This window comes from Pholcus phalangioides, unplaced genomic scaffold, assembly GCF_987345545.1.
Source record: "Pholcus phalangioides strain wild (caught in Gottingen) unplaced genomic scaffold, Ppha-v1.0 ptg000015l_1, whole genome shotgun sequence".
In the NCBI taxonomy this organism is placed as follows: domain Eukaryota; kingdom Metazoa; phylum Arthropoda; class Arachnida; order Araneae; family Pholcidae; genus Pholcus; species Pholcus phalangioides.
Window position 1 is genome coordinate 36,004,094 of NW_028301608.1, and position 20,134 is coordinate 36,024,227.

A 20,134-nucleotide genomic window follows, 5' to 3' on the forward strand; every position below is an offset into this window, starting at 1 on the left:
AGCTCTCATTTGTTCTACTACGCATAGTGTATTTCTTAATTGGATTTTTTGAAGCTGTTCTTTGATTAGAGTGCATATATGAACTTAAAGATGTCTAATAATTTCCCAAAAAACATTTCGTTTGTGTGTGTTTCAAGATATTAGTTTTGTTGGATTGGCTTACATAAAAATATACAAAGTAAGTGAACTTTTCTGTTTAAAGTCCTCAAAGTTTTCAATTGTTATCTTTGGAAACTTTTATATAATGCTGGGGGTGGGGGGAAGCTAAAACATCCTTTTATACACTTTTTATAAATCTTTTTACATATAGCTTTGAGGTGCATCAGTATATTTTTGCTTTACATTAAGTATTTGAATTGAAGTACTTTCAAATCAAAAATACATTTTTTAAAAGTTCACTACCATTTATTGATGATATTCCTTTGCATCAAATTTTCTTCTGAAATCTCTATAAAACCAAGTATGAAGTTTGAAGGTTGTAAAAAAATTTCTTGTGTGCAATTTAATAACAATATATCATAACAGTGCATATGTTCGTAGTATGAACAAGTTGTACTGTTGTACGGTACAACCGTAAGAACCCAAAGCTGGTAAAAACACCCTGAGTTATAAGTCACCTCAATAAGTTGATATGACCTAGAATTTACTAATTTTCATACTTGCACTTCCCAATTTTATCACTTACATTTTTGTTTGCATTGCAAAATCTCTTACAAGCTAATGTGGAACTTCCTTTATCCAAAATAAAATGGGCTGAACCCAGTGTTCTTTTCTGACGTATGCGCATGTCCAGGGTCCAAAAATGATTCAACTTTCCTCCTCCTGTTGAATTAATTCTTGAACACTGTGTAAGGCTATAGCAATTTTTATTTCGAAATTGAAATTTATTTACATAAACACATGTTATAACACATCAACACGCACAGTAACACAATACACACAAACACAAATATACATTATTCACCCTCGTGATTGCCCAAGAGTTTTAACAATCCATCCAGGGCAAATTGAAATTTGCACATCTTGATATAAATTTATACTGGAAGCTGACCATATACCATCATTGGTATAATATCAACACATTCATAAAGTGAGAGGAAAAAAATTAAAATAATAAAATAGTGCCTATATATGTATAATTCTTATTCAATATCATTTATTTTGCTGATTAGTAGTTTTCTTTCATTTATGTAAAGATTCTTTTCAATTTTATTTCATCATTCAATTTATTATATTCCTTAGGTTCTACGTATATGAACAGTTTTTGTATTATGGTTTTGTTTGGTTTAATTATGTGGTATTGAATTCCATGTTGTCTAGTTTATCTCTCTCTCTCTCTCTCTGTGTTTAATTTCAAACCATCCGGGATTTTTTCTGAATAAAAAATAAAATTTTTTAAAGATAAAGTTTATTGATGTGTTAAATCTATTGTCATCATGACAGTCTTGGATTCTGTCAACTTTTTCAGATATGTTATACAAATACAAATTCAGTAACTACCTTTCTCAAAATATTTCTTACTATGTTAATATTTGAATCATAATCACCACCCGATACCAATATGCCATATTGTATAAATACATATAGTATAGTATAAAGATGCTGTTTTTGAAATTATTCATGAATAATTAATATCTATTCAAAGAATGGAGCCCGAAAATGACATGTCTACCCAGAGCACAAACTTGTGAAAAATAAGCTCCAGCTGAAACCATTTTGAAAATGAGTTCAAGAAAAATTTTGGGTACTAGTAAATATCTCAATATATCAGAGCCATATCATTGACTGCATGGGACAGATTAACATCTGGGGTGTAGACGTTAATGTTTCTACATCTAATTATGTTACCTGAAGCTCAGGATCATGGAGCATGACCATGATTGTCCCAGCATAATTATGGCCCTGTAATAGAGATATAGGCCTACATATAAAAAGGCTATGTTGAAGGTTCTGAAAATTGTAAACATTTGTTTGCTTTATTTCCCATGCAATTTGGCACAACTATCAAAAAATTATCTCACAAATTATTTACACTATTTCTTCACTAATTGATTTGACTGCACACATGTTCTGCTCTCAAAATATAGGCTGTCTTTGAATATGCACATGAAAAAAAATCCTTTTTTTTTGTTCTAAGTATGTGTGTAGGAGATTTTATTGTATATCATAATTTTTCAAATTTTTTTGATAGAATCAAATAAAACTTTTCATTACTTAAACTATAAGGTAGTGAGTTTTTTTATTTAGTTTTGAATAAATATTCAATTTTATTGTAAAAAAATTGAGCTAAAAATTTCATTATAGACTTGATGCATCTGAGACTTTTTGTGTGAAAATTTTCCTCTTCTTCTTATAGGATCACAATTTCTTTACTGCCTATTACTATCATCATCATCATAAGAGGAGTCATTGAAAATGGGGTCTGCTCCAAGACTTTCTTTAGTGTTAACTAGTTTATTAATTAATTTATTACCATGGATGAATGCAAATCAAGCACCAGTAGCATCTCCATTCTTCTTCTTATGCCAGTACCACAGAGACTTGAATCAGCCTGGTGTTGTGCAGGGTGAAATCGCATTATCTGTGAACGTCAAGGGAAATCCAGAGTTTTATGAACCAGGGAAAATTTATGAAGGTGAAATATTATGATACTTTTCTCTACAGAAAAATGCACAAGTTTTTGGTCAGAAAACTAATTTAAACCTTAATTCAATTTTAATTTGTATGTTTAACTCAACTCTTAAAATTTTTTTAATATATTGGATCTTATATATATAATATTTTATTCTTTCTACCATTAAAATTGGCCAAAGTAAGAAAAACGTAGCAAATATAAAAGATTTGGCCTTCAATGTTTAACTTTTTTTTCCCATGTGTATCCTGTATAGATAAAAATGTAATAGACAGGAAAAGAGGGAAATGATAAGGGGATTTTGAACTCTCTTCTCTACAGTTTCCTGTATTGAGCTTTGCATTATTTCCTGTTTGTCATCATCATTTTTATTGATGGCATTTTTTTTTTATGAGTAAAGTTTTTTCACTCCAGAAATGTTAAAGAATGAATAGAGCCTCATCTATGAACTGAGGTGCTTTTGTATATAATTTTTCTTCCTGTTATGACTCCATAATATAATGAATAAAAATTTCATGTGAAAAAGGTTTTCATTATCCTCTTACTCTGATGTCCATGATTGAATTTATACTTAGCATTTCATTTAAGAGATTGATACAATTCAGAGTTGTTCTTTGGGTAATGCGACAGGTGAGGTCATACTAGGCCTTGCATATGCAGTATACTTGCTAAGACAGTGATGGGCAAACCACAGCCTACAAGCCAGATGTGGTCCACTTAGAGGTTTTATCACACCCACTGCAAATTTGAAAATAATAGTATCAAAATTTTCCATTTCAGTTTTTTGTTTTAATTATTTAAAGGGGTGTTCTTTTTTGCATATGGAAAATATAGTTGTGAGAATTTAAATAGAAATTGATTTAAAAACTTTTGCATATGAAAAAAAACCCTATATGCAATAAATATGCATAAAGTTATTAAAATATATTTATTTTTTTCACAGTAGTGATGGGTAAACCATTGTCTCTCATTTCCAATGAAACCGTGGCAGTCTTTATAGTGTATATATATAGACCCAATATGTAAGATAGACCCAAGAAATAGACCCAATAATACATTGATTATGTTTTATTATGAACAAAGTTGGTGTGCCTTCTACTCTATGAAAATTCTAAATAATTTCACAAATGAGTGACAATTATTGTCCCATGAAACGCTTCTAAATTTTTTTTACACTGAGTCCTAAGTTCAGCAAGGACACGCAGCCCTGATGTAATCTCACCAACAGAGTCCAATTACTCGAAATTTTTTTGCAAGAGGCTGAAAAAATTTGTTTCACTATTACTCCCATGATCCATACCTGCAAACATACATTACAACTCAACTATAAATACACCTTGTACACATTCCTCTACAGAATTTTTAACGAATTGGCCTTGCACTGCAAAATTGGTATGTTATTCTATACTAAAATACATGAAAATACATATATAAAAACAAATATTTTTTATTTGCTGAAACTAATCACTCCACTAAATTGAAACTTAGATTATCCATTGCAGACAAATATTTTGTGTTTGTCAAAATACAAATGAAAATATCTATATTTATTGTATCAGCAAATATTCATTATAAAATATTACTTGAAATATTCTTTTCATAGCTGGTAGTGACTTAATGAATATAAATATCAAGAGTTCAAGACCATGATAAAAAAAGCTTATTAAGTTTAATTTGTCCTTTAAATATGCTGGTTTTGATTTTTGGTGGCTGTATGGTTCTTATTTAAAAGAAAAAATAAACTTATGCATTATTATTCTGACATAATTAAATTTATGTATGATTGTTGTTCCTTTGTTTTTAATAATTTATTTGCATTTTATTCATTTACAATATGTGTAATAAAATCATCTTGCCAAGGAAGAAACTAGATACCTGGTCATCCGGGGAAAGCACACTTTTCCGTAATGTTGAAAGAGAGGTTAAAGGGGTGAAATTTGCACCCTTTTTGGTCCAGCACCACAAACACGAGACCCATCTGCCTCCCTCCCCCAGTTGTGGCTCTGTATTTTACATCAGCAATTTCACATAGTTTATTTATATTTTAAATAACTCTTTTTTTGTTTTTTGTTTTCAGTGACTGTGACATCTAGCTTGGATTTTGATGGATTCCTAATGACAGGGCTATACACAACTCCAAGTGGCTCAATGGCCAAGACAATGAACTTACTCAGTGGTAATTTCCCTACTGAAGGAGGCTCAGGTCAAGGGCTGATGTGTGCTATTGTTCATTCTCATTTGTCTCATAGACCATCAAAATCTCTTATGTTTCTCTGGATGGCACCTCCTGCTGGCACTGGCTGTGTGAATTTCTTGTAAGTATGATTAATTAAATGTTATATGTGAATTAAAAACTCTACAGAATAAATTGTTTATAGGGTTTGAAAACTGACTACAAGAGCTATACTGTTGTATAATCAATTAAATAACAAGTTAATTTGTTTTTCTGTGGTTTATATATTTGAAACTATGATGTGTGTGTATGCTGCATATTTTCATTTTTCTGTGAATCACACACACTCACAATTTCAAAGGATGAAATAAAATGATATCATGAAAGCAACGTTCATGATGACACAAAGCAGATTGATGCTGCTAGATCTTTCAGAATATTTGAATCTGAAGTTGCAACTTTCTTACTGATTGAAAGGGAAAAAATGTAATTCACTGAAAGTTTTCACTAGTTCAACCCCTAAAGAACAGGAATAAAAAATAAATTTAATAGAAGAATGAGCAGTTCAGATGCCTATAAGTTATCCTTTATTTGCGAATAAGGTCCCCCCAAAATTTTCCTCGCAAACTAGCAAGTGAGAAGTTTAAAGTCAACCAAGTTTGGCTTACTTTCTGTGATAGATACAGTCAAATTTGATTAATTTGAAGTCTAAAAAATCACTGATAAAAAGTTCGAATAATGTATCCAATTATTCCCCAATGAATCTATCCTGGACCTGCAAAATAACTACAAATTGCAACTTGGTAATCAACATTCGCATAGGATAATGATTATCAATTATTAAAATTTTATCATCAGTTAGAAACTATTTCCCAAATTCAATTTTTATGTTTGATTATTATTTTTTTTTTGCAGAGCAACTGCAACCTTAGGACATGAAGTAATGTTTAAGGATACACTTGCCCTGCAGCTTTGTGAAGCTGGTGGTATGTTTTAGATGCATGGCTATTATGACATTATGCATAACCATTCTTGAAATTCATATATATATGTATATATAATTGATTTTCTGTCTGTGTGTTTAACTGTCTGTGTTTTAACTCTATACAAATCTAAAATTTTAGACCGTACACCAAATTTTGTATATATACCAAAAAGGACCCCGATTGAACGATAGGCTACTTTAAAACTTTGTCAGAGCTGAGCAAATACCCAAAATGGGTAAAAAACTGTCAGGCAAGAATGGTTCCTGGCCTCAACAATCACTTTCTGAATGTTTACTTTGGTTACTGTGGTTTCCCCTAGCAATATGTTTCAGACATGCATATGCTTTTACAATGGTTTGTCACTTTTTCAATCCTCTTAGTAATTGAAGAAAACCTGCGCAGGGCTGGATATTATAGCTAGTAATACATAAACTATTACATTTTTATTTTCAAATATAAATCTTAATTATTGTTATAGTTATGGTGGGGTGGGGGGAATGCACAGTGCGGTAAAATGCTTTACATTTAAAATTTTCAACTATTAATTACTCAGTTATTAATTTATTTTAATTTTAGTGATCTGAGATGTTTGGTAAAATTTGACATATATTTGCTCTTACTTTAGAGCCATTTCAGAATGTCCCTAACTCAGTAGATGAAGGATTTTGTTTTATATAATTTAACAACACCAAAAAAGTTTTTTTCTTGAGTAAATTTTTATTATACTCATGAACTGTCAATCAGTTAAAAAAAAAATCCTCTATCCAATTATCATTAAGCAACAGACCATGTTTTAAATTTCATATATTAATAAAGAAAATTGGAATTAATGACGTGTATCTTCTAAAAAAGATTCTACTCTTACATATGTTTTCCCCATTAACTCTGAGATGAAAAGAGAATTGAACTTGACCCTCACTTGAACTTTTTCTTAATCATGAATTTGTTCAATTATAATTCTGATTCTGTCTGTTTTTAGATGAAACCAAGGACAGCAACATACCTGAAATGAGTGACATACACAATGAAGGTCTTATTCTGAGAGAAGATTTTGAACGTGGTGAGAAGGCTAATCCACTCCTTTGGTCTGAAATGGTGAATGGTGAAGTAACTGATTCATGTGGTCATGTACTTCATGCTAAAGCAGCTACGTTTTGTAACCCTGTAGGACCTAGATCACTGGTTAGATTAATTGAAAATATTGTATTTTTTATGTACTTTTTACTACACTTATCATTGCTGCAATTTGTGGAATTATGTTTAGTAAGTAAAATTCTTAATTTTTTCAGATCACTGTTCCACTAAACATGACAACTGCTTCTACACTACAATTTGCATTGGGTAAGAACTCTTATGAATGTACTTTAGCTAATGAGTTTTATAACTAAGGACTGGTTGCTCTATTTTTTTTCTTTATCATAATGAAAAAATTATTTTGAAGTTTAGTGAAATGTCACTACAATGACGCTCTATTTAACAATAAATCACTCTACAATGATATTTTTCAAATCTTGTTTTCAACTGACTAGAGTCCTATGTTAAACTCCTCTCGATTCAACAATAACCTTTAATATGATAAATCTCTGTGTAACAATATTGTTTGAAGAAGTTATGAAACCACTACATCAATATTTTTTTTAATATCTCACTCAAAATCACCTTCAATATATTTTTAAACTATTCCTCTGCTTTTGTTCTTTCAACGGCACATCTAATGATCTTCATATTTCTATTTTCTATGTAGCACAGAAAGTTTCTTTACAGGGGCAAAACATTCAACTGAATTTTACTTATTAAACTGATAAATTATAATATTCTGCAGGGAATAAATACTTATATAAGTATATCTTATGGTTATACCAACAACGTTGATTTGAAGGAAATGTCGACGACAGCATATATTTGGTAGCACATACTTCTTGATATAACGGTAATGCCTCCCTCCCAATAAATACCCTGAAACAATATTTTTTGGGTAGCAGAATATCATTGTATCAAGATTTCTCTCTGTGTATTGTCATATTTTATAGAGAGATGCAAATATTTAAACAATTCTATAATAACTGCACTGCAGTGCAGGGTAACTATATTTCTTGTTTGAATGATCATGTGTGATTGAAAGTACAGTATGTATCTAATAATATTTCTAGGAGTAGGAAACTGTAGCATGGCAGCTGATGAACCACCGATTCATGTCTTCTATGGAACTGAAAAGTGCACAAAATGGCATGAATTAGAACAAATAAGGTTCAGTTTTACTTAATTTCTTTTCGTTGTGCAGCGTGATGAAACATATAAGCGTTGAAATATATGCCTAGTTTTATATGCACTGCCTGATTGTTAACATATTTGTTTTTACTTCAAACAGGTTACAACCTGCTGTGGAAACTACTGTTCACATTCTTTGCTTACCACCTCTTGCAAAATCTTCAGATGTTTGCATCCAATGGTACCAAGAAGCAAATAACGGAGGGGATGCTTTCAAGGGATGCTGGGCACTAGATAATGTGATGGTCTCCAATGTTGCAGACAGGCCAAAGATACTTGAAGAAAGTTTTGAGCCCATTGATCCGGGGAATTTTCTTTTCTTCCCAGGGGGACAAGTTAAAGTAATTATGATCCTTTATTTAGTTTATTATTTTTTTTAAATAGCTTTCTTAAGAATGATTAAAAAAATTAAATCATGAGTAATTTTACTATGAATTACTGACATTTAATTTTTACATGAATTTTATTGTATAGACAATATAGAAGTAAGCAGCTGTTAATTTTGAAGTTCGTTTGAAATTTCAGAGAAAATGTCATTCAGAAGGAAATGCACTAGTCTTCCATGGAAAGGGTCATCATCGAAGCTTTCTTACCACAAGAGATTTAGACTTATCTTCTGGCATACCAGCAAGTGATATTATGTTTAATGAGGCTTTTGAAAAGTCTCTTTCCAAAGCGTAAGTTTTTAATATAATATTGTTTCGAAAATCAGATTTTTGTTAGAATCAAATTGATTTACTTTTTCCCTCATAAATCCATAGATATAATATTTAAATATTTATGAAATATGGAAATAGACATTTATACTTTTCCCTTAAATTTGTTTGACAGCTGGGTAATAAAAGGAGGTGAGTTGAGTAGGCGTTGTGAAGTACTAAACTTCAAATCTTCACTCTTGCTGTCAAGTAAAGGGTCTAGGAAATTTTGCACACCATTCCTCGATTCATCACAAGCTGGGAATCTAAGGTTTCATTTCTTCTTTGGTATGTATTGACATAAAAAAAAAAGCCACACATAGTACAGTCAGATATCTATCTTATACAGCATCATCCCTGAGAACAGAATAAAAACCTTTTCACAAGCTGGATTACATTTGAGCCCAGTTTGCTAATTTTGCTTGTAAAGACCTTTAAAATCTGATGCTTTAAGCAGAATGATATTATACCAAGGTCTGACTGTACTTAAAGTGACTTCTCAAACATCATCATGATGGTATCAATCTTCAATGAAGTTAGTAGAAATTAATGTTAATTAATTCCATGATGCCCATTTGACATTTTGTTATTCCCAAGGTGGCCAAAACTGTTCAAAAGTACAGCAAAGTTCAGATATGGGCCACAATGCGCCGGTTCTGGTATATGCGGAGACATCTAATGGTGAGCAGATAATGCTAGCCGATGTCATTCATGCTCCACTAATGGTGAGTGAATCATAGATTGTTTATGGTAAACAAATGGAAAAATATAATTAACACTCGTCATAATGGCCATTCACTTTTACGTTCTGTCTCAAGTCCCAAATATTTTTCTATTCATCCCATGTTATTTTTCTTCTAGTATAAAACCTGCAAAGACCATTAGTTCCAATACAGAATCCAAACTCAGCTCTGTCCTCCCTCTTTTTTTTGCAAAGAAATTGACAAAATACGACCTAGATGTTTGACCCTGAGCTTTGATATTGGAGAATCAAGCACATAAGATTGTGCACACAATTAATTACTGTATTAAATTTTTTTATTATTTTCTGATCTGATGTAATATCATTGCAACTGCTTATGGTAAAACATGATGTGTTTTTATTCCATTAAGATATGGAATTTTCTTAAGAAAACTACCTTTTTCCTAATATTCAATGTAACAACCTCTGAATGTAAAGCTAATTTTTCATGAAACAAAGGGATTTGTTATAACGAGTGTCAACTGTATATAAATTTTCTTATGGGAACGTTCAAATAAAGCAGTCGGGAATAAAATACTGTACAAGGCTGAAAAAATCAAGGTGCCAGGTTGCTATGGCGACCAGAAAATTGGTGCCTAAAATTTTCTAAATGTGATTGCTGAGTACAAGTCGATTTCTAAATTGGAGTCTTAGGCTGGGATTACACTATAAAAGTTTGATAAAGGATCTTTTGCAAAACTTGAAGAAAACAACCAATGAACCTATCGGTTATATTCTCTGGAATGTAAATGATGCACTTATTCATTGTATTTTTCAAGTTTTATAAAAGTACTTTTGTAGTGTAATATTGGCCCAAGGGTGACACAAAATTTTCTGATTTCATTACGCTGCATCTTTTAACATGGGAAAAAGAAAACATTATTTAGGACCGTTTTTCCTGGGCAAAAAACCATGCTTGACTCCTAAGAAATTGAGCTGGCACTTAAATATTTATTTTATTTGTCAAGCCCTGCATTTGTATGTATAACACATATATTTCGAGCCAGTGGAATTCCTGATTTTTTGTGTTGATGCATAAAATAGTCATTCTTTTTAATTACTCTCATTTTACCTATACCATAAACTCAGGAGCCAACATTAGTTTCATTGCCCATCCCAGCTGAAGCACAAACCTCTTACACTCGCTATTGCTGGAGCCAAGCTTCAAACAGCGGAAGAGATAAGGACATTTGGTCAGTAGACAACATTTTAATTTTACCTTGGATTCCATCAGACCCTACACACGTAATCCAGTTTTCAATGAACTTGCAGTGTGGCAATAACCCATCTGAAAATGAGTAAGTTTTTATTATCTCTTTCTTTTTCCTAAAAGAGTTGTATTTGTGTTTTCTTGATTTTTTATTGCAATTTTAACAGTGTTAAATTAATTATTTGATTAAGACATTTCCATATATAATTCCCAGGTAAAATAAAGCTACAACTTATATGGCTTTGAAGTTGAATTTTACCTATTGTTGCTAATTCAAAGCCACTGCCTATTCAATTACCTTTTTTCAACCGATCTGATTTCAGGAAATTTTAATGAATTCTTATGAGCATTCTTTTATGCATTTTTTTATGCAGTTGAAGCACAAAATTTTTACCTCAGAATAATGTTTAATGTCAGGTTATTTTATGAAATTCTCAAAGAAAACTTGAGCAGTGCAGTAGAATCTCAAAATGTGAGCCCTGAAAATTTGAGTTTCAGGATAATTCCAGTCACTGAAAGTTTTGAATTTCCTTTTTCAGACCCCTTTCTCTATCTCTCTCTCTCTCCCCCTTTTCTTCCAAGAACCCAATTTCCCTATTTTATTTTTTTTACATATGTAATTACATATTTTTAGTATGTAGATACTTGTTGTACAGTAAATTTCAGTTTGGAAGGGACTAGGTAGCCTCCAGCCCCATTATGGGTAGCTGGTGTGATGAAATACTAGACTCCCTTGAATGGATTTAGTCATTTTAACTTTCAGAGAGATGGGGGTCACTGAGGAAGAGGAGCAAGTTGACTGTTTTTTTCATAATGGTGGACAATGCCATTGTCCCCACATTGTTTACCTAAAAGCTAAAATCATTGAAAATGCAGTTGAAAGCTCTCAGTGTCTTTCACCATACATCAATCACATCCCCAACTTCACTCTCTCATTTTCATGCCCTTTTCACATTCCTCATTTTTTGAAGCACATCCTATGGTATCTATATCTTATTTGAGAATTCAGGAGTTGAAAATACCTTACATGAACCACTTTTTCTTTTCTTTTTTTTAAAGTAAAACCAACATTTAAAGCATTTTTTATTGTTTTTCAGGGAATTCAAGTTTTTCGATAATCCAAGGTGGCCTCACTTCCACCCACCTCAGATTATCGAGAACCTACTTTAAGCTAAACATGCAAAATCTAATTTATTGTGATATAATTTTTTTTTTGATCTTGAATGAAATTTATATGGGGCTTATGGAAGCTGCAGCATGTAAGAAAACTACATTGTTTCCCTATAAAAACCTTTCTTTCTGTTGGCCATTTTTCTTAGCACTTATTTTTCTTCACGTGGGATATCCCAGAAGTTTATTTATCAAAAATTATGGTAAAATAAAAATATAAAATTGTGAAAGAAAATGTATTGTATATTCAATTGATGAAATTCCAGAATAGGCTACAATCTGTCACAGTTTTACCTTTCTCCAGGGTTCGAGTAGAATTCAGTACAACATCAGGACATACCTGGCATTCTCTGCATGATTTGTGCCTTCCTCCAAGTTGCAATGGAAGTCATTTGCCTATTCATTCTCATTTGACATCACATGGTATATCCAAGTAAGAACCAGTATCTCATGCTAAATACTATGTTGACAGTGTAGAATACAAGAAAAATATTTTATGCCTTAGATTGAGTTAAACTCTATTTGAATAATTTAATCATGCATTTTATCAGTTTAAGTTAATCTAAAATTTGTTTTCACTTCTCCTTGTCATATATGAAGATAATTTATTTGATTTACAGATGGTCAAAAATAGCTTATCCTTTGCCTTATGCCACATTGATTGATGGAGTTCGATTTCGCTTCAAGCAAATAGGAAAATATGATAATTCCAATTGGGCCATAGATGATGGTTAGTTTAGTTTATCCCATTTTATATATCCTTCAAGTTTTTTAAACATTTTGAGAAATAAATTGTCACGCACTTCATCATTTTATATTTATGTATTTTTTCAGTGTTTCTGGGTGTGTGTCCCCATGCTTGCAGTGGACATGGGAAATGTTCATCAACTGGATGCCTGTGAGAAACATTCTATTTTAATTTTCCGATTTTTTTATACCTTTTTGAACATTTTATTTCTATTGCAAATAGATAATTTAACAATAGAAGGGGTAATTCAAACTAATAGACTGAAAACCTTAAAAAAATATCCTCAATTTTTTCCATTTTTAGTAGCTAAGAAACGTTTTCATAGACAGACTTATCTGATAGGTTGTAATTATAATATATGTTTCATGATTATTTCACTCATGCTATTAACATTTTATTTCATAATAAATGACATTGATGTTAAAACTCATACAAGTGAACATTATCTTATATATAAATGTGAAAGTATTTATGCATGTTTGTCCTTTATACAAATCTACAATTTTAGACCGATCGTATACCAAACAGGACCGGGGTTGAACCATAGTCTACTTTGAAAGTTCGTCAGAGCTGGACAAGTGCCCAAAATGGGTGAAAACCTGTCGGGCAATAATGGTTTCTGGGCCTCAACAATCACTCTTGAAATGTTTACTTTTCTTACCGTGGTTCTCAAGCAATGCGTTTCAGATTTGCATATATACTTTTACAATACTTAGCAACTTCCTTAATGCATTCAGTATTATGTATAGCGCCCCAGTGGCGTATTGGTAAGATACTTGTCTACCCACCATGAAGGTTGCTGTCATGGTCCTGGGTTCGAATCCGAGAGAGGATATAGATAAGATTTTTTCCATAATGAACTTTTGAGGCTACCACCAATAGACAGCGCCTTCATTTTCAACCCTGCAATATAGCGATATGGCCAGAGCTGGTGAATTAGCATTATATATAATAGTTTATTCCTTTAAAACGGCTTGTCACTTTTTCAATCCTTCCAGCAATTGAAGAAAACCCGGGCATAGCCTGGAATTATGGCTAGTACCGAATAAAAAAGTCGTTGAATTTGAATTGAGTAATTTTTCCTAATTTGATTGTTTATTTTAATCGATAAATTTTTCACATCTGACTTCTTAACATGAATATGCTGCCATCTATGTTTAGATGTGACATGGGTTTCTCTGGTTTGAAATGTGAAGTAAGCAACCTGGTAAATCCTCATTTCATGTCTGAGACATTCCAGTCATCAAGTTTCAAGGAATCAACAAACATAGCTCAAGTAAAGTGTTTATTAACAAATTATAAAGCAAGCATTCAACTCAGATAATTTCCTATTGAATAATCCCATGAATTTGACTTGAATATTTTTAGTCAGTAATGTTTTGAACAATAGAAAGGGAAGGAAAAAAAGCTTTCTTTGTTCTTTTTTTCCAGCTTCTAGGTGCAGATCTAGGCTATCAGTGTGGAACTTTGGGAAGTGGTAAAGCTGTAGTGTTTGATAAAGATGGTCTGAGACAAATAATAACTAGAGAAGTCAACTCAACTTCTGCAAGGCGAGTTTGTTTACTCCCTATCATGTGATGGATGCTTGCTGAAATTTTATATTTTTATTGTGTGTAGTTGGTTCAGATTTTTTTTCTCACTTAAAGTCATATCGATAGAGGTTTTTACTAGAGCTTAATTTTTTTATTCAATATATTTATGTAGGTTTTTCCAGTTCACAGCTCGCCTTGGTAGTACTTCTAGTCACAGTCCATGTTTGAAACCAAATCATCCATCAGAGGTTGTTTACATTCATTATTCTTGTGACGGACAATTCACATGGCAGATGCTTGAGATTTTGGAACCTAAGAAATTCACAGAACCAAAGTATGATTGTAGTGATGCCTTATATAAATTTATATTTTTGCTTATATAGTTGACTTCACTGTTATTCATTTTCAGAGATATGTGTCATTTTGCTTATTTCTACATTAACCTCTCATGTATTTTATAACATTTTTGAAATGAACTCAGTTTGCAGCTGTGAAATGAGTTGCTTTCAAAAGTTATATTCGTTCTATGAGTATTTCATATTTCTGGAAAAAAGTTTGTTTTAAGAAAAAAAGATATATTTTACAAATGAATATATGTAATGGAAAAACTATGATCTCAATATTAGACACATAACTTAAAAAAAGGAAAGCAATCATGTAAACGAATGTCTCTTTCATGGGTCATTTTCCTTGTCAAACTGGTATTGATTCAGTCAGAATTTATCACTTAAAAGTGATGTTTCATAATATTTGTGTAAATGGAGTTACCTAATCATTATAATGTTAGAATTATAATTTCTTTATATTCATATTTTTTTTTCTTTTTAGAATCATTTCATTACCACTGCCAAAAGAAGCCAGGTGCCCAGCCTGCCAGTTCAAAGTATGGCAGCCTTACCATTCAGGTAAAGGTGAAGATGTATGGTCACTCGATGATCTGAGCTTGTCTACATCTCTTCTTAATGTCATCAGTCTAAACTTTAGTGATCTTCATGCTATGAATGTATCTGTGAGATACAGTTCAGGCACAGTGAAGAAATATTGTCATTCAGATCGAGAATGTGTCAGGTGCTGCATTTTTTCATTTTATTTTATGATACATTCAAAATTTTCTCAACATTCAAACAAATGAATGTTGATTTCTTGATTCCGATTTTCAAGATAATAATCTTAAGGGTAGACTTCTTTTTAATGTGGCAATAATTTTCAATTTCAGTTTTGATGAAGAAGTCTATCATGGATCATCTCGGTCACTTGAAACCAAATCACTTACAGTTGGTCCATCTTACATGGTGCAGTTCGATCTGGTGATGGGTTGTGGTGCTCCCTACTCCTCTGATAAAGACAATAGGGTACCTATTATGAATTCTTCTGATTATTGTTTTTTTTCATAATTTGAACTGCAGTGGAAAAAAATGTTCATAGTGTAAGAAAAATTACTAGTTCCTTCTGTGAAAATTTTATTTTTGTTCAATATTTTTTATAATTTTTTTATGTTTGTTGTAAAAGCACTATTTATCTTCAGGTCCACTTAGAATTTTCCACTAATCATGGTATGAGCTGGCAGTCAGTGTACAAACCATGTCTTCCAGCAAATGGTAGTTGTAATGGTGTATTCACAAAAGGAACAGTTTATGATGCATCAGAGTTTGGTAAATGGAAGCGAGTGACTGTTAGTTTGTTGCCTGCTACCTGGTAATTTTTTCCCTTTTGAATTCTACCCGTTTCTCTGATATATATAATGCCTCTCTTATCAATGTTCTTCAAATCAAATTGATATGTGTTGCCTCTGATATATTTTGTATCTACCCATAAAATTTTCTTTGATTTTCATCAAATAGTATAGCAGTACAACGCACTTTTGAATATTTTGCAGTTTTATTAGAATCACTAAAAATTTAACCAACATTAGAACCTAGTTAGAGTTGTCAGTTATATCACATTTTCAGTACATTACATTTCCTGTCATTGAACTATATCACCGGTTTCAAAACATTTTTAGTTGTGGACCGCTGCAAATCTTGGTGTCTGCCATGAAACCCCCATGCACCAGCCAAGCAACATCTTTGAGTTTTAACAAATAAAGAAAAAGGCATGAGTTTTATACATAAAAATATATTATATACATGATATAAAATAACTGACATAAAAAAAAAAGAAACCACAATAAAATTTATATTATTAATTTTTTTTCAACTTAGCATTAATTTTTTTTATAGTTATACAATGCGGCCATGAACCCCCAATAAAAAATCTGAACACCTGGGGGTTCTGACATTCCATCGGGAACTGCTGCACTATATTATGAGAGATTAATGTATTTGTTTTTGTTCTATACTTTAAAGTTTTAAAATTTATAACTTCACGAGGAATATTTTCTTGTTTTCCTCGTACACTTATTTATTAACTGCTTAATTATTTCCTGTAATTTTCCTGTGTATTTGGGTCTGTTTTTATTTCTCTAATAGCGTAAAATCCCTCTTATAAGACACCCCTCAGATGCTGTCAACCCCTTTTTTACGGTCAAATAATAATTTCCTCATGTGTAATAAAAGTATGCATTTCAAATCTCTGATTAATGGTTAACCCTCTTTTACGGACAAATTTTTTTGTCCCGCTGGTGCCTGAAAAAGTGATATACTGTGCAGATATAATGCTGTAATAGTTGTATCAATAAATCGTGTATAACTTGTTTATTTAAAATTACTCTTAATGCTTAATTTATTTGATTTTTTTTGTAATAGGTCCAGTTCAACCAGATTTCGTTTTATTCAGAAAGAGTTTGAAGCTAGTGATGCTTGGGCTATAGATAACCTTTATATTGGTCCGCAATGCAAAGATATGTGTAGTGGTCATGGTCGATGTGTGGAAGGAACATGCATGTAAGATTCTTGATATCTTAACATTTCATTTAATATGGATTTATATTTCAGCAGCAGAAATTTTATTTATATTTAGAATTTTTTTTTTTCCTAAGGGACTGGTAAGTGACATAATTTATTAAGTTTTACTTAATTATGTTAGAATTAATACCCGATTTATTTAAGTTTAGTGTTCAAACTGACAAAAGAAAATAAGGTGAAAAAAATTCATCTGTATATATTCTACTCTACATTTTGTGATACATATCGAAATATATATGAGAAATGTAGATTTAGTTTCAATATTTTTTAAAATAAATTAATATTATTACTTTATTTGCATAAATTAAAAACCCCCATTAAATTGTAATAAAATGATTAATCACAATGATTAATGTAATCAATTTTTTTAATGCTCAATAATTTTATATTTTTATTGCAATGTATATCTTGTATAGTTATCTAGGTAATTGAGTGATGGCATGAAGTATAAAATGTATCATGTAGCAGTGAATTATTTTTGACAGGGTTTCTTTCATTGTTTAACCTCTTCATTCCAGAGGTCCACCTATGTGGACTTTCCTGTTTAACAGTTTCGAATGATTTTTTTTTTCAAGACCTGAGGTACACCTTATTCTAATGGTCCTAGTAAAGATATTAACCTAAATTAATTAAGTAATTAAAATGTTTTCAAAAATGAAATTTTCTTTTTAAGGGACAATTGATATATACAATAAACACAAATCAATCAAAATAATTTTTTTAATAGCCAGTTTGGTTTCGAGGGTGAAGGGGTTATGTGTTTACCACATTGCTCATTTAAATCAGTGTAATATCAAGTCATAATTGTTGCAGATGCGATGATGGATTTTTTGGAAAAAGTTGTGTTCCCAAAGATAAACTGAAAAATAGTGTTATGAAACGTTTTGAAACCCAAGATGAAATTGAAAAGGAAAACTTTGATGTCAGTGGAGGCACCATTGTTGCTGGGGAAGAAGCCTGTGGTCCGATATCATCTGGATCAGCTGTGTATTTCTTTCAGGTAATTTAAATTCTAATCAATGAGCCAATGGAATGCATTTTCTAATTTACTAGTGAGTTCTCATACTGTATAGTGTTGAGTTCCATCAATAAAAATAAAGTCCCAAAAGACAATAGTTAAAACAAACTGGTTGAATAGTTAGTGGACAGTGCATATGCAAGGAGTGACTAAACTGATGGTTAGAACTGTAAAGGGTGATAGTACTTGTCAAAACAAACAATTTTCACCATACAATGTGGGGTCAGAAAGCAAGTGGCTATCTGCAAGAGAGTGCCTGCAGGGTGAAAATGAAGAACACAGTAAAGATGAATACTAAGAGGCAAAAAATCTTTATTATCAAAAACTTTACAACAAATGCTCAAATAAGCGACCACCAACTGCGTGTGAATGTAACCTCGTCCGTGAAGAGGACAGATGCTGCAAACAGTGGCTGCAGTATGCCCTGATGCAGGAACCAGCATGCAAACACGTTACACTTTGTGGCAAATCTATTTCATTTAAGGCCTGGACCGGTTGGGGATGATACAGGTGTAACCTTTCTTCACGCAACACATGCTATACTATAAGGTCGACAACTTGGTCACAAGCTGGTCATCCAATGTATCAAGGATTGCCTCCATCCGATTTACCATTCTCACACTCAACCTGTGAGAACAGAATCATGTCTTTGAGCAAGGAATGAGCCAGTCTTCATGAGTTGCAAGCATTGCAATGCTCTCCAATCTGGTACTGCCCCATTTGGAAATTGGTCCTGGTAAAGTTTTACCGCATCTATAACCTTTCCGTTTGCTGCCACGTAAATAAGGTGCACATAGACCGTCTTTGCATTTGAATATTGCTGCATCTCTACTGACAAATAGCAGCAGAATGACGGGTTCTGTGAAAGTTGACGTTTCCATCCACTCTAGAGAAAATGCCCTCTTGTGACTTGCCACGTGCTTTCTAACCCCCACATTGTATGGTGCAAGTTGTTTGTTTTGGCTAGTTCTATCGCCCCTTAGTGTTCTGATCATAAGTTTAGCTATACCATAGTTTCTCAAACTTTTTTTTCAGTTGCAACCTTCTTCAGAAATTTTTTTCTCCCATCGGTCCCCCCCACCCTCAACTCAAGTAAACCCATAGGATTCCATGTTAAATCTGTAGGATCTAACGCCCCCTTGGACCATTCCATCACCCACTTTGGGAAACACTGAGCTATACCCTGTATACATTTTTTGCAGAAAAAAATTTCATTGGCAGTATGATGCATCTCTTACATTTCTTTTATTGTATATGAAGTACAATATAAATTAAAAACACTCTGTGCATCTTATGAAGAGTTGATGAAAATGTTTACTATACATGCGCATTAATTCTTGCTGTGGACTGCATGTATGAGTCTGTACACCTTGTAAGAAAAAAATATTGTAATATCTTGGCTAGGATGGCATCAGGCAACTTGTGACCAGTGACCTTGATACAGAAAGCATGGACTTCATACAGTTTTTCATTCGCATTGGTGGTGGTGATCCATCCACATGTAATAACGCTTCCCAGAAGAATGAAGGTGTTTTGGTGCAGTACTCCAATGATGCTGGTATTTCATGGGGTCTACTGCGAGAACTTGACCCAGAAAATTATAGAGCTTCCAGGTAGTATATTTTTGGCTCCATTTAATTTTAAACTAATCATGAGGAAATTAGAAATGGTTTTTGATGTAGATAATTACGTCAAAAATTAAGTAATGTGTAAATTATAAAAATGTATGAACTTTTCTCTTTGGAAGTATAAGAAATGATAGAAAAATTATTTAAATGAATTTTTTGTCTCATGTTCCAGATTAGAACATGTGACTTTGCCCCATACTGCCAAAACATATAGCACAAGGCTGAGATGGTGGCAACCCCAGCATTCTGGTGAAGGAAAAGACCAGTGGGCTCTGGATGATCTGTATTTCGACATTGACAAAAGGAGTGATACAGCTCAGCAAGCACAAGAAGTGAGAGCATTCATATTGTTGTGTTCGAAAAAATCATTAATTTATTGAGTAATCTTTGAACAATCGTCATGTTTTATGAATTAATGCCTCTTCATTT

The 20,134-nt window shown here is 32.2% G+C and overlaps 1 protein-coding gene across 2 annotated transcripts in view; it reads left to right on the plus strand.

Annotated features, from left to right (window-relative positions):
• LOC149075929 (reelin-like) overlaps window positions 1–20,134 on the plus strand; it is a 90,065-nt gene that overhangs the window by 3,809 nt on the left and 66,122 nt on the right. The window contains exons 1-25 of one of the 2 annotated variants that reach the window (XM_089243444.1): window positions 19–178; window positions 2,357–2,635; window positions 4,710–4,947; window positions 5,721–5,791; window positions 6,771–6,973; window positions 7,081–7,132; window positions 7,942–8,038; window positions 8,160–8,400; window positions 8,585–8,736; window positions 8,891–9,042; window positions 9,352–9,479; window positions 10,586–10,794; window positions 12,181–12,309; window positions 12,497–12,606; window positions 12,711–12,774; window positions 13,786–13,900; window positions 14,056–14,174; window positions 14,329–14,490; window positions 14,985–15,224; window positions 15,373–15,508; window positions 15,682–15,851; window positions 16,901–17,038; window positions 17,873–18,059; window positions 19,482–19,690; window positions 19,878–20,037. In XM_089243444.1, the coding sequence (XP_089099570.1) occupies window positions 2,416–2,635; window positions 4,710–4,947; window positions 5,721–5,791; window positions 6,771–6,973; window positions 7,081–7,132; window positions 7,942–8,038; window positions 8,160–8,400; window positions 8,585–8,736; window positions 8,891–9,042; window positions 9,352–9,479; window positions 10,586–10,794; window positions 12,181–12,309; window positions 12,497–12,606; window positions 12,711–12,774; window positions 13,786–13,900; window positions 14,056–14,174; window positions 14,329–14,490; window positions 14,985–15,224; window positions 15,373–15,508; window positions 15,682–15,851; window positions 16,901–17,038; window positions 17,873–18,059; window positions 19,482–19,690; window positions 19,878–20,037 (3,702 nt within the window). In that variant the 5' untranslated portion in view covers window positions 19–178; window positions 2,357–2,415. Of the gene's footprint in view, window positions 1–18; window positions 179–2,356; window positions 2,636–4,709; window positions 4,948–5,720; window positions 5,792–6,770; window positions 6,974–7,080; window positions 7,133–7,941; window positions 8,039–8,159; window positions 8,401–8,584; window positions 8,737–8,890; window positions 9,043–9,351; window positions 9,480–10,585; window positions 10,795–12,180; window positions 12,310–12,496; window positions 12,607–12,710; window positions 12,775–13,785; window positions 13,901–14,055; window positions 14,175–14,328; window positions 14,491–14,984; window positions 15,225–15,372; window positions 15,509–15,681; window positions 15,852–16,900; window positions 17,039–17,872; window positions 18,060–19,481; window positions 19,691–19,877; window positions 20,038–20,134 lie in introns of those variants that run through there. The other variant, XM_089243445.1, reaches the window with a different exon arrangement.